This window comes from Camelina sativa, chromosome 19 (assembly GCF_030686135.1).
Source record: "Camelina sativa cultivar CO46 ecotype springtype chromosome 19, ASM3068613v1".
In the NCBI taxonomy this organism is placed as follows: domain Eukaryota; kingdom Viridiplantae; phylum Streptophyta; class Magnoliopsida; order Brassicales; family Brassicaceae; genus Camelina; species Camelina sativa.
Window position 1 is genome coordinate 7,029,774 of NC_141898.1, and position 12,249 is coordinate 7,042,022.

The following is a 12,249-nucleotide window of genomic DNA, read 5'->3' on the forward strand; positions in this document are numbered from 1 at the left end:
AAACAAGAAAGCTATTCATAAACATTAACATAAGTAATTTAAGGAAATGATTATCAAATTACATTTTTGTAAAAATACAAATAAACAAAATTAGCCAAACCCTTTAATAATACAAACAAACAAATAAGCCCAACCCTTTAATAATACACAACTATGAATAGAATTTCCTCTTGAAAACTTGGGGAAGACAAATTGAAAAAGTAAAAACAAATTTGTAAAAATAAAAAATAAAAACCAAAGGAGAGAAAGAAAAAAGAAATCCAGAAATACATTTTAAAAATATTTTATGCACATAAATACCAAAAATTAACGCATCAATAAAATAAAAAAAAAACAAAAAAAACACACATGCCAATGCATTCTATTTGTAGCTAGGTTGTCTCAGGGTGGGAGCTTAAAGATCACGTGATGATTGGCCTAGCCATCTGCAGAGAGAAAACAAAGAAACCCATTTCGAAGCTTTAAAATCAAAATCTTCATTGAAGTCAGCGAAGTAGTCAAAGTTCCAAGTTCAAGAAAAATTGTTCCATATCGAACAAACCTTGAGAGTAAGAATCTGCCCAGTGGGCTAACATTTGTGTTGGAACTAAACTCCTTGTTATCTTGTTTTCTTTTGTTCACTACATCGTCGGGTGTGGTTTTGGCAAAAACACGGACCGCCATGTCATGCAAATCTTTCACCGAAGCTTCTTTTGAACTGTTACGGATTTATGGTTTTTCTCACATTAAGTATATTCACAATCAGATGACCAAACAAGTGTTTTCTCTATGTGTTGTTTAAAGTTTCATGTACCTTCCTAAAAGTTCAATCAGCTTGGCAACAAAAACTTCACAAGAACCAGGTTTTTCACGTTCCATCGTCACAAAGGATCTCAACACTGTACGCCCAATAGATTCTTTTGGATCGTCACCAAGAGCCTACACCATGAACCAGAAGACATGATCATTTCGCTATTAATTTTATAAAACACTAAACCTACTCGCAAGTCGCAACTCATTTTTATACGCAAGTGAAAAAGATTAGATTGTAGTTTTATAGTAGCATTACCTCTTTTAGGGACGGTATGAGCAATACTGACAATGATGCAGGCAATGAATCCCATTTGGACTCATCTTCTTCATCACTCACTTGTTCTGAACTTGGGCGTGCTTTTTGTTTACTAGACTCATCGCCAGAGTTTCTGCATAAATTGTAGCTTCGTGTTAGAAATGAGCATACTACATTCTCTGAGCATGAGAAGCTAGGATCTACATTCACCCTGAATAATCAGAATCATCAGCACTTTGTTCCCTTCTTCGGTTAACCGTCCCATCATTATTGTTCTTCCTTATTCCAAGTCTTTCTCTAGCATTTCCCCTTCTGAAGCCTGCGTCAAGTGCTGCCTTTGCCTGAAAGAAGTATTGAATTCAAGAGTAAGAATCAGATGATAAATCCAAATGAACAGAAGATATCTAAAGCAATGTAAAGATATATGCAAAAAAAAAAAGGTGATGGCTAGTACAATTCCGAGAGGCAACCTTTCAAGATAATATGAAGATTAAAAGGGATAAACAAACCTCCGCGAGATTTGCGATGCTATCTTCTGAGGCACTGGAAGTTCTCTCTTGAATCCCTAGTCTAGATTTTGGGGTTCGAGGTGATCCAGAGTCATCGTACTGTCCACGAACAACAACAGTTCCACTTGCTGAAGCATCATGAAAAGGTGTATACCTGCCGCTAGACTAACAAAGTAGAAATGGAATCTTTCATAAGCCTCAGAGCTTATTTAATTTCTGTAGATGATGTTAGAAAGGATCCAGGAACTTCATACCCCAGAGCTTTGTTCACGGAATATTGAAGATGATTGAGAACTTCTTGGGGTTCTTATGACAACAGTTCCCGATCCACTGAGCAATGAATCATCCTGGAATTAGAAGGACAAGGTACAAAACATATATATGTTACCGTATCCTCATTCTGAAGAATACATAGACATACAATATAGTAATCCTAGACGTGAAACTTAAAAACTAGATCCCTGCAGTAGAAATGATTACCCAAGTTACATGAAACATATATATCATGATATGCTTTAGAATATAATTTTCAAGTGCAACAGTAACAGGAAGAAATCGTGTCAAATAAGACGAGCTGCATCTGGCACACAAGAGGCAAATGATCTTACTTCTTCGTTGAAGCCATCTTCATGGTCATTCCGAAAAGGATGTCTTCTGACAAAACCTCCATCAGAGGCTTCAGAAGTTTTACTACCAGTCGCAGATGACCATTGATTTCCACTAGCTCTTGTTGTTCTTTGCGAAATATGATTAGAAGAAACTTCTTGGCGCCTCTCTCTCGCTTGAGGAGGTTTTAAAGCACGAACTGTTCCAATACTCTGTGACCCCCCAACGCTAAAGTCCCATCCAGCATTTTTGACAGTATTCCCCTGAAAACTGTGGGTACGAGTTAATAGAGATTTTTTCAAACAAGTAACAGAAGAAACCCCAAGCCCAGAACATTCATCGAACCTAGATCCAGGAGTGCCTTGGCTTCTTTCATCTCTAGCCACCCTAACAGTACCAGATGATTGAACTGGAGTTTCGGGACCATTCCTAGGTGTCTCTTCATCCTCTTTTACTTGGTACTTTGGCCGCTCTCTTTAAAGAGGAAAAAAGGACAGAACAACAATCGTGCTTATTCTGGATTTTCTTTTGGCATATAAAATATCAAAATAAACATACGGCAAAACCATCTAAATGTTGCTTTTGACCTTATCCTCTCAAGAAGTTTCGGGCTTTTCCTAGCATTCTTAATAAATCTGTGTTTGATAAGTTCTTTAGCACTTGGTCTCTGAAAGTATAAGACTTGAATAAGAGATCTTGAAATCCCACTGCTTCTGGTAAAAGAAAGCAAAGATTACAAGGATTGCATTATAAATACCTCAGCAGGGACCTTCTTCAAGCATAATGAAACAAACTCCTTGACCGGACGGGAAAAATGCTCATCTAACTGCACAGAAAAGAAAGAACGTTAAACATTAAAGGCGGCTTCACAATCAAGAAATGGCAGTGCCACAATTTCACTGCGGTAAAGCACACAAACCAGCTGCATCACTTTATCATGATTAAAATGAAAAAATGTGAAACCTGAGGTGGATTTTCCCGAGGAATGATAAAAAGCACTCTCATAGGATGAAGGTCAGCTAGGGGAGGTTCTCCTTTTGCCATCTCAATAACCGTAATTCCGAGCGACCAAATATCTGCCTACAATGACAACAATCCCAGCAACAGAAACACAATTGCCAAAAAAATATTAGATTTGCTGAAACATAAGACATGTAAAGCTAGAAGAGGTGAAGATCAGCATATAGACGAGATACCTTCTCATTATACCCTTCTGAGTTTTGAATCACTTCTGGTGCCATCCAAAATGGGGTTCCTACAAAAGTCTGTCATTGTTTAACATATCAGCGCACACAACCGAGATGAGAATGAACGAAAATTCTAAACCCTCAGCAGAGAACTATAGAGTTATCCGAATTGATAAGAGAAGCTTTTTGTTAAGGCCATCTTTCAGAAGATCTCTTCTAACATATAAATATTTCCATAACTGAAACATGCACATGATTCTACTATGTAAGGCTGTAGATGAGAAATTGGAACTGGAGCTGCAGATAGGCTGTATAATAATAGTGACCTAGTGCATTGGACTATTCAAGAGTAATCATAGTCCGTGGAAAACTTAATTCAGTAAAAGTCAATAGACCGCAAGCAGCAAAATCTAAACAAGGAGACCAGAAACTTCATTACCAGCCCTCCCCATATATTATGGGGACATAAAAGATACATTGCACATCAGAAAGTTGAATCAGTAACAAGAATCAAAATCAACAGTGATCATTGGCATAGTAGTAAGCACCTTCCTTTTTGATATTGTCCGCGTTAGCTGAGCAGACACACCAAAGTCCGCCACCTGATACAGAGTGAAAAGGATGTTGAGGATGAAGCTCATACAACTAATTCTTGAAACAGAAGATATTGAAGATTTGACTGCTATAATAAAAGTAACAAAAAACCTTAACATCTCCATTCTCGGTCAACAAAATATTAGCAGCTGCAAAGAAGGGAAGAAAGATGTTTTATGCACCAAGCAGTTAAAAAGCACACTTCATCACATAAACCACAGTAATTATATTAACGCACACAAAACCTTTAACCTTTAATGTCTCTGTGGATCTTTCCCTCATTATGCAAATATTCAACAGCATGAAGCAGATCGCGTGTGATACACGCGATTGATGTTTCATCCAACGGATTACCAGATTGAAGCTGCGCAAGATATATCACTTTTGAGAATTATAAGTTGTGTCAGAGAGAATATAAGTACAGGACGCATATCTCCACCGTGCGTGCATCACCACACACAGAGTTATACTTCCAAATTCTTTTAAGTTCTGACTACAAAAGTAGTGAGTTGACATACAAGATCAGCAACAGAGCCACCAGCCATATATTCCATGATGATCCACAACTTGGTGTGATGAAGATAAGAACCATAGTATTCGGTAATATACGGGAAACGACATTGGGACAAGACTGAAATTTCCTGGGGTCAAACAAACAAAAATGAGCACTACAATCCCTACACACAAATATTACGCATAGAAAATTACGTCAATCAAGAAGATACCTTCTGAATATCTTCGATCTCATCTTCTCTGTCAGATGTCAAGTAAAAAAGGTTAGTTAGAAAATTACTGAGGAGGATTATGGTATGCTTAACCAAACACACTATAACTAACAGCTGAATGTATAAGTCTAGTAAAAGCTAAGGAAAGATTACTGCCCTTTATCCTTTGAGAATCATGAACAAAACATTCATCGAGTTATAAAATGTAATTAGTCAACTTATATCCAAAACCTTAAGAGAAGAAGTGCATATATGACAAGAAAGAAGTTAAAATAGAAAATGTACTCACGATTCTTCCAAGTCGATTACTTTAATGGCAACTTCTTTATTGAGGTCCTTATCAAACCTGATAAGCAACAGCACCAGCTCAGCATACAAAAAAAAAAAAAAAAAGATAAAGACTTTATCACATGAACTAATAGATAAAAATGCTCAATTCCATTATTCCAAACTGAGATCAATAGATACTTACGCTTTATAGACATCACCAAAAGATCCTCTTCCAATCAACTCAATCTGAGTAAATCTGGCTCCAGCTGCCTCTTGTAAACCCGCAACATCTTCCATCTCCACATACAAGGAAAAAACACTCGCTCTACTCTCCCATTGAAAACACTATATTGATAAAAAAATAAATAGCCAATAACAACAAAATCGGAGAGCAGACTATAACATTTGTAACTACCAACACCTCCCTAGAGCTAAACTCACCCCACAAAAGAATCAACCCTGCAACCTTTTTTACTCAATCAATAACACGAACTTCACGAAAGTAAAAGCAAAATGCAAACTTGAATTAAATGCGAGAATCCCTTTTACTCAAAGCAAACAAAAAAAAAAAAAAAAAAAAAAGACAAAAGAGAATGTAAAATTGCAAAAAATCTGGCAGTTTGGTGGATTCGAGGAAGTGAGTGACAGCTGACCTATACAAAATTGCAACTAGCCACAAATTGAAAAAGACGTCACTGGGGTCTAGCTTATCCCGTTCGATCAATCAGATAAACGAAATTCAAATTCTCAAAAGTTGAGGATCGATGCAACTTACAAGGTGATCGACAAACAAGACGAACGGTTACTATGGGATCTCTTTGTTGCTCTTTCCTTTCGTTTGCTATAGCATTTTCTGAGAAACCCACTCTCGAGTACCAAGAGATCGAGGAGACACTCTTGGCAGCAGATATGAAGAAGTGTCCTCGTTTTGTTGATGATTGTTCACTCACTTTTTTTGACCAAAAAAAAAATATATATTTATATCAGAGCCAGGTTCAGAAGAACTACCCAGCCCAAGTTAAAAGCCCAATAGTCTCCAAACCTGATTTAACGGCCCTCATAAAAATTGAGAATAATTTCTTAGCCGATCACATATATTATTACAACATATTTTTCGTTAATCTAGAGTCTATACTAATAAAAATAGGACCTATAAGCTTTTTAAGCTGTCCACTTAGAATTTTAAACCACCAATAGGGATTAGACACTTCACTAATTTTTTTTTTTTAATTTTCCTGAATTTTCTATATTAAAAATTATTTTAAATAACCTATCAGGATTTGTCATGTCATTACAGATTTTTTTTTGAAAAAGAAAGTTTTAAATTTATAGAAATAAAATAACTATGTATAATAATATCCCACATTGGCTAGAAAATTTTTAGACAATGGTTCAGAACCAGTTTAAATAAGATTAATATGCTTTCAATAACGAATGAGCAGGAAAACTTGATTTATCATGCGTCCAAGTTTATTTGGTTTGATCCAGTTTTTTATTTGATCAAATTAAAACTTTAAAAAGTTTCAAAAAAAAATATTATAATATTTAAAAATTTTAAAAATTTAAATATTATAAATATTAAAACTTTTAAAAGTTCTTAGCTTTTAAAAAGTTTTTATATATTATAATTTTAAAATTTTAAAAGTTTAAAATATTATAAATATTATAATTTTTAAATTTTAAAAGTTTAAAATATTATAAATATTAAAACATTTTAAAAGGTTCAAATTTTATATTTCGAAACCTTTTAAAATTTTAAAATATTATAAATATCTATACTAATAAAAAGTAGAAGCTATAAGCTCCTAAAGGCGTCTAAATAGGATTTAAAACCTCCAATTGTGATTAGATATGTCACTAATTAACATTTTTTAAAATTTTCAGAATTTTGTATATTAAGAATTATTTTAAATTCTATCAGGATTTGACATGTCATTCATTAACATTTTTTGAATTTCCAGAATTTTTTAGATTTTTTTTTTAAAATTTATGGAAATAAAAGAACTATGTACAATATCCCACATCGGCTAGAAATTTTTTAGACAATGGTTCAGAACCATTATAAAGAAGAATCACTGCTCCTTAACTCCTTTTTTGGCCATCCCGGATAAGATTATACTACAAAATAAACTCCTCGAAGGATACGAATATCCTACTTAAAAGGACATATACAAAACTCATGAAACGGTAGTAAAGGTCTATAGGATAGAACAGACCTTACCATATGGAAAAATTTATAATTTTTCGTGTATTATAATGGTAAAGCTTGAACCAACTTTTTTTTTTTTCAGCTTGAACCACAACTTATTAGAAATGTTTTACAAAACTTCACTATATATATAAGTATACGATTCTTTTTAAGATACAAGAAAACTAATCATCGTTTTTTTTTTCAACAACAATACAATAACCTTACTCCATGTCCTCTTCTTTTATTTTGACAAATTCAAGAGTTTGCGTATAGAAATTCAAAATATACAGTGTACTATATAACTAGTATATGAAAAAGGATTGGGTCCCACAAAGGAGAAATTGTAGGAAAAGAACAGAACCGGTCAATGCGGGGAGCTAAGACTTCCGTCAGGGTTTCAGACTGATGCAACCAGACCAACTCTCTGTTACTGCCTTTCGTATACTCACTCCCTCACGCGCCACCCTTTGATTGTATTCTTCATGCGCTTTCGTTTCTTCTTCCTTCCTTATTTTGTCTATGCGTAGTCTAACACGCGCTCGAGGTCAATACCAGACTGCTGGGTCATTTGTTTGTTTGATGACAAAGCCACTCGAGTCTTACACACGGCACGTGCGCACGTGACACCTAAGTCTCTTCTTCCTATATATTCTCTTTGTCGTGCCTCTCCCCCACCCTTAATCTGCGTGCGTGTCACACAGAAGTAAGTAAAGTATGAATCTTGGTCCAAACCCCGTGTTTGACGACAACCAAATAAAAGGCTTTTTCCCAACGTATCACTATGGTTGCATATATATAAAATAATGTCTTTTTAGTGAGGAAAAATGTCGACTGATTAATTATGGTCACTGTAATTGCATCTTTAATCATAACAACAACAGTTTATCCACTCCAAAACCATATGATTATTTCTAGAAAAGCAATATTAACTATTAAAAAGAAATCTACGGTTGATGATTGGATTCATTTTATAAAAAAAAGCGAATTATTATGATTTTTTCAGGAAGATTTTTACGTATCTTTGACTTTCTTGGCTTAAGAGATTAAAACTTTTTTTCATGCAAAAAAAACTTTAACTTCGTGTTCAATTGGTTCTCTAATATTTTAATCATGTATTATATATTGTTGACTATACCAAACCCCAAGAAATTCGTATCCTATTGCCACAAGATTGTAAGTTTTTACGTACCAACAAAATATTCAGAACTAAAATAACACATTATTGAGTGAGTCGACAAACAGTAAATGTTGGTTTGGCATTCAGATAATTTAGTCCAAATTTTAAAAATTGAAAAATAAAATAAAATTAGAACATAAAAGAGTCCATTAGAATTTAGAAGCTTGAGCAAGGAAGGAAGTGAAGAAAACCTAGAAGGCCAAAGCTAGAGGAGAAATATCTATATACATACAGATAACACACATCGACATATTTATTTAGATGGTGGGCTCAGAACATCATCATCATCATCAAAACAATCAGCAGCAGCAACAAAGGAGCAAAAAAGCTTTAGGGATGGTGGCTCTCCACGAGGCCCTAAGAACCGTTTGTCTCAACACCGACTGGACTTACTCTGTCTTCTGGTCGATCCGTCCCCGTCCGTACGTACCTCTCTCCCCTCTCTCTTTTTACTCTACAACATCTCGGTCTCTCTCTCTCTCTCTCTCTCTCTCTCTCTCTCTCTCAAACCGATGTCTTTTTTTGTTCTTCAGGAGAGTTCGAGGCGGTGGCAACGGCTGCAAAGTTGGCGACGACAATGGAAGCTTGTAAGTTACACTTTTTTTCAAAAAAAAATTATAGGTTACCCATATATATAGTCAAGACTTAACCTACTTTAGTTTAGTCTTTATGAAACATGGTTAAAGAAAGTCAACATTTTCCCGTATGGTTTATCACTTTACCGTATAGTAGTCACCGGAAACTTTTCTCGGAAAGAAACTAGTTAGACAGACTATTTATTAGTACTCTATAGGCTTGAAAAAAAAACCAAAATAATTACAGAACTTGCATGAACATCCTAGACATGATCATGATCACGTAGCTATGAGATGAGACTATATCTAAACTACCTTTCAATTATAAGTTATGATCTGTTTAATAAACAAATAAAAAAAAGTTATAATTATCATGATCTGGTGGAAAAAACATCAAGTCATCAACGTTAGATGATCTGGTGGGATAACCATAGTATCCATTTATTGATCATAATTAATGATTTGTGATGAGTAGAGAGATTTACAAATTAAATACACTATGTATTATTGACATATTGATATACAGGATGTTGATGTGGGAAGATGGATACTGCAGAGGAAGAGGAGGAACAGAAGGCTGCTATGGAGACATGGAAGGGGAAGATCCTGTTCGTAAATCTTTCAGCAAGATGTCAATTCAGTTATATAATTATGGCGAAGGGTGGGTACTTGGTAGGTCCTTAATTACTTTTTATTATCGTGTCTATGTGCATGAATATATATAACTCCTGACCTAACCACTGCAAATTAGCCGAAAATAGAAACTATATATATATCTTCTGGGGTTTGCAACATATATACTTCTTGGCTCTTGCCAACAGGTTAATGGGGAAGGTTGCTTCTGACAAATGCCATAAATGGGTTTTCAAGGAACAAACTGAATCTGAATCTAATGCCTCTAGTTACTGGCAAAGCTCATTTGATGCTGTAAGTTTTTTGTTTACAGAATCAAATGACACAATTATTTTATAAAAATATTTCCTCTGCAAGACTGAGATCTATCTCTTGAAAATGCAGATTCCTTCAGAGTGGAATGATCAGTTCGAATCTGGGATTCAGGTAATATAAAGAACAATATATAACCATATATGAAAATGTTCTTGACTTTCTTGTTTCTCAAGTAACCTTTGCATCTACAGACCATAGCTGTCATTCAAGCTGGACATGGCCTTTTACAACTTGGTTCTTGCAAGATTGTAAGTTTTCACAGTAAATTAGTTTTAACACTTGGGATCTTTCGGTTATGTTCTCTAAATGGGTTGTTATTACTCAGATACCTGAAGATCTGCACTTTGTTCTTCGGATGAGGCACACGTTTGAATCACTCGGCTACCAATCCGGCTTTTACCTCTCTCAGCTCTTCTCCTCAAACCGAACTACTTCGTCTTCAAACACATCGCTCATGGGCTCAAGCCACGCTATACTTCCTCCACAGACTCAACCATTACAACCCTCTCTTCCTCACTACAACTGGAGCGGTACAAGCCAACGGCCAATGATGGCTCAAACCTCTTTGCCTAACTACCAGCCTCACATTCCTTTTCCAGTAATGCCACACTCGAACAAAGAACAAGATCCCGACGTGAAATGGCCCACGGGACTATCTTTCTTCAATGCATTGACTAACAATGTCAACGCGAAGCTTTTGTTTGACTCGGAGGGGTTAGGTGACAAAACAGACCACCAGAGCCACCAAAAACAGAGCCAGGAACAGAGCAATTCTGAGAGTCAAGCGAATCCGAGCGAGTTCTTGAGCCTTGATAGTCACCACCGAAACATGAGTTTCTTGGAGTGATGGTCTTCCTGTCTGACCTAAGAACTTAGTTTGCTTCTGTCTCTGTGTCTCTTGTTTGTTGTTTGGATCGTTTCTCATCACTTCTGTTAAACATAGTCAACCTACTTCTCTCTTCTCTTTTTTTTCATCGCTCTACTATCTCTTTTTTTTCTTTCAACCATTTAGCATTTTTCTTTCCTAAAAAACTTTTCTAGACCCTTTCTTTACGGCATGATTAAGTTTTGTTTTAAAAATAAATTATAACAATTTCAAATCATCAAGTTTTTTGTTGTTGAAAATATATAACATGACATTCTCCTTATACTATTATCGCAACTGTATTTTTTAATTTACTATATACATACATAAATCTTTATGTTCTCGTAAGTCATATATAAGATATAGTTGAAGATACTCAATAAAAATTTAAAACTCTACTAGAGTATAGTTAATTTCTTCATAGCATTAGGCCATTAGTCAAGAACTTAAGATACTTTTATGTATTAATTGATTACTCTGAAAGACAAATATTTTAGTTAAAGAAACGCCAAACACCCAAAAACCCACAAGCCAATATAGTTTTTTACTATTGAATGAACAATCCTCTCTGTTTCATATACAACCACGTCACCACTCATCATTTCACAAAGTCTCAAGCTCCTTCCAATGCATGACACTCTCTACAAGCAAAAATCGCCGCCATTAAAATTCTTCTCCACAGCTTCATCACCCTACTCCCCCTGCTCTCCTCCGTCTTCTTTCTCACCCTTACCACCTTCTTCTTCCGCCCACCGACCCTTATCCCTCCACTCATTTTCACCGGCACCGGAGTTATATATTGCCACCGCTGCGATGAATACGACCTGTACAGGGACGCTGTCACAATCTCCGTAGCTTTCCTCCTCGTCGAATTTACGGTTTTGCCACATCTATTGTTCGGAGGTTTTATATCCAACGGCTTGTTATGAGTAATGGGACTATTGTTGTTGTTGCTACCGACATTGCCACTACTCATTCGCAGAGAGTGAGAAGTTGAGCTGCTATTACTACCAAAAGTACTCCTGCTGTTCGTGCTATTGCTCCGGGATGAGATAGACCGCTTTGTATAAATACTACTCGCCGCAGGGAAAGCGTGCGGCAAGAGACGGCCGTTGAAGAAGAGGTGATCAGCGGGAGAATTCTCATTGAACGAGTCTTGCGGCGGAGAAGATGGAGTCAACGATCCAAACTCAAATTCCGGCGGCGACTCGTCAGTGTCTGTCGTTTTCCGATGATTCACCATTTGTTTGATGTGTTTGATTTATGTGGTCGAATACTTCGGTTTAAATAGAGAGGAGGACACGTGGCGAAATATTTACGGAAGTATTGAGGAGGGAGCCAAACAAAACTTGCCAGCTCATCGTTTGAATACACGTGGCAAAGTGAAATGATTGTGTTTTGTAAATGATCTTGTCTAAATTGTGTCGATGGTCGACCCGATCACGGAGTAACACTCGTTTTTATTAAAAATCTTGAGCTTATCTTGTTGCATTGTCAAACTATTCATTCATGTCGTACAAACTATTTCTAATTTCATAAATTTCTCTGCTATAT

The 12,249-nt window shown here is 35.8% G+C and overlaps 3 protein-coding genes across 22 annotated transcripts; 1 reads left to right on the top strand and 2 right to left on the bottom strand.

The window, feature by feature from the left end:
- Positions 1–12: 12 nt before the first annotated feature.
- LOC104767524 (uncharacterized) lies at positions 13–5,894 on the bottom strand. Of its 19 annotated transcripts, none has more exons than XR_015590841.1 (21): positions 5,715–5,894; positions 5,142–5,284; positions 4,959–5,015; positions 4,670–4,697; positions 4,463–4,585; positions 4,197–4,308; positions 4,056–4,093; positions 3,899–3,952; positions 3,360–3,428; positions 3,127–3,243; positions 2,921–2,989; positions 2,751–2,830; positions 2,509–2,637; positions 2,166–2,433; positions 1,812–1,904; positions 1,558–1,722; positions 1,253–1,389; positions 1,049–1,181; positions 794–918; positions 542–697; positions 13–425 (listed from the first exon to the last, which is right to left on the bottom strand). XR_015590841.1 is itself a non-coding variant. In XM_087501403.1 (21 exons), the coding sequence occupies exons 2-21, from the start codon at positions 5,234–5,236 to the stop codon at positions 395–397; spliced, it is 2,073 nt and encodes a 690-aa protein (XP_087357529.1). In that variant the 5' UTR covers positions 5,237–5,284; positions 5,715–5,894; the 3' UTR covers positions 13–394. The 19 variants fall into 19 exon arrangements, 14 of the variants coding, with proteins under 14 accessions (XP_087357529.1, XP_087357533.1, XP_087357530.1 ...); XR_015590844.1 differs by having other exon boundaries at positions 4,463–4,575; positions 5,715–5,892; XR_015590842.1 differs by having other exon boundaries at positions 5,142–5,236; positions 5,715–5,891.
- A 2,390-nt stretch (positions 5,895–8,284) lies between these two features.
- LOC104765348 (protein RICE SALT SENSITIVE 3-like) lies at positions 8,285–10,933 on the top strand. Of its 2 annotated transcripts, none has more exons than XM_010489041.3 (7): positions 8,285–8,729; positions 8,841–8,894; positions 9,409–9,543; positions 9,704–9,809; positions 9,900–9,941; positions 10,022–10,078; positions 10,156–10,933. In XM_010489041.3, exons 1-7 carry the CDS (start codon positions 8,569–8,571, stop codon positions 10,675–10,677), a joined length of 1,077 nt encoding a protein of 358 aa, XP_010487343.2. In that variant the 5' UTR covers positions 8,285–8,568; the 3' UTR covers positions 10,678–10,933. The 2 variants fall into 2 exon arrangements, with proteins under 2 accessions (XP_010487343.2, XP_087357542.1); XM_087501416.1 differs by having other exon boundaries at positions 8,460–8,729; positions 9,409–9,554.
- A 202-nt stretch (positions 10,934–11,135) lies between these two features.
- LOC104765349 (uncharacterized) lies at positions 11,136–12,175 on the bottom strand. The gene has a single exon (XM_010489042.3). The coding sequence runs from the start codon at positions 11,936–11,938 to the stop codon at positions 11,309–11,311; it is 630 nt and encodes a 209-aa protein (XP_010487344.2). The 5' UTR covers positions 11,939–12,175; the 3' UTR covers positions 11,136–11,308.
- Positions 12,176–12,249: the final 74 nt, after the last annotated feature.

Bases quoted from the DNA above. Each gene is read 5' to 3' on its own strand.
- LOC104767524 (XM_087501401.1), bottom strand. From the start codon at position 5,236: ATGGAAGATGTTGCGGGTTTACAAGAGGCAGCTGGAGCCAGATTTACT. The intron at 3,953-4,055 runs GTTTTTTGTTAC...ACTCTGTATCAG, and splicing joins CCGAGAATGGAGATGTTAAG to GTGGCGGACTTTGGTGTGTC. The intron at 2,638-2,750 runs GTCAAAAGCAAC...TCCTCTTTAAAG, and splicing joins AAACTTCTTGAGAGGATAAG to AGAGCGGCCAAAGTACCAAG.
- LOC104765348 (XM_010489041.3), top strand. From the start codon at position 8,569: ATGGTGGGCTCAGAACATCATCATCATCATCAAAACAATCAGCAGCAG. The intron at 8,730-8,840 runs GTACGTACCTCT...TTTGTTCTTCAG, and splicing joins TGGTCGATCCGTCCCCGTCC to GAGAGTTCGAGGCGGTGGCA. The intron at 9,810-9,899 runs GTAAGTTTTTTG...TTGAAAATGCAG, and splicing joins GGCAAAGCTCATTTGATGCT to ATTCCTTCAGAGTGGAATGA.
- LOC104765349 (XM_010489042.3), bottom strand. From the start codon at position 11,938: ATGGTGAATCATCGGAAAACGACAGACACTGACGAGTCGCCGCCGGAA.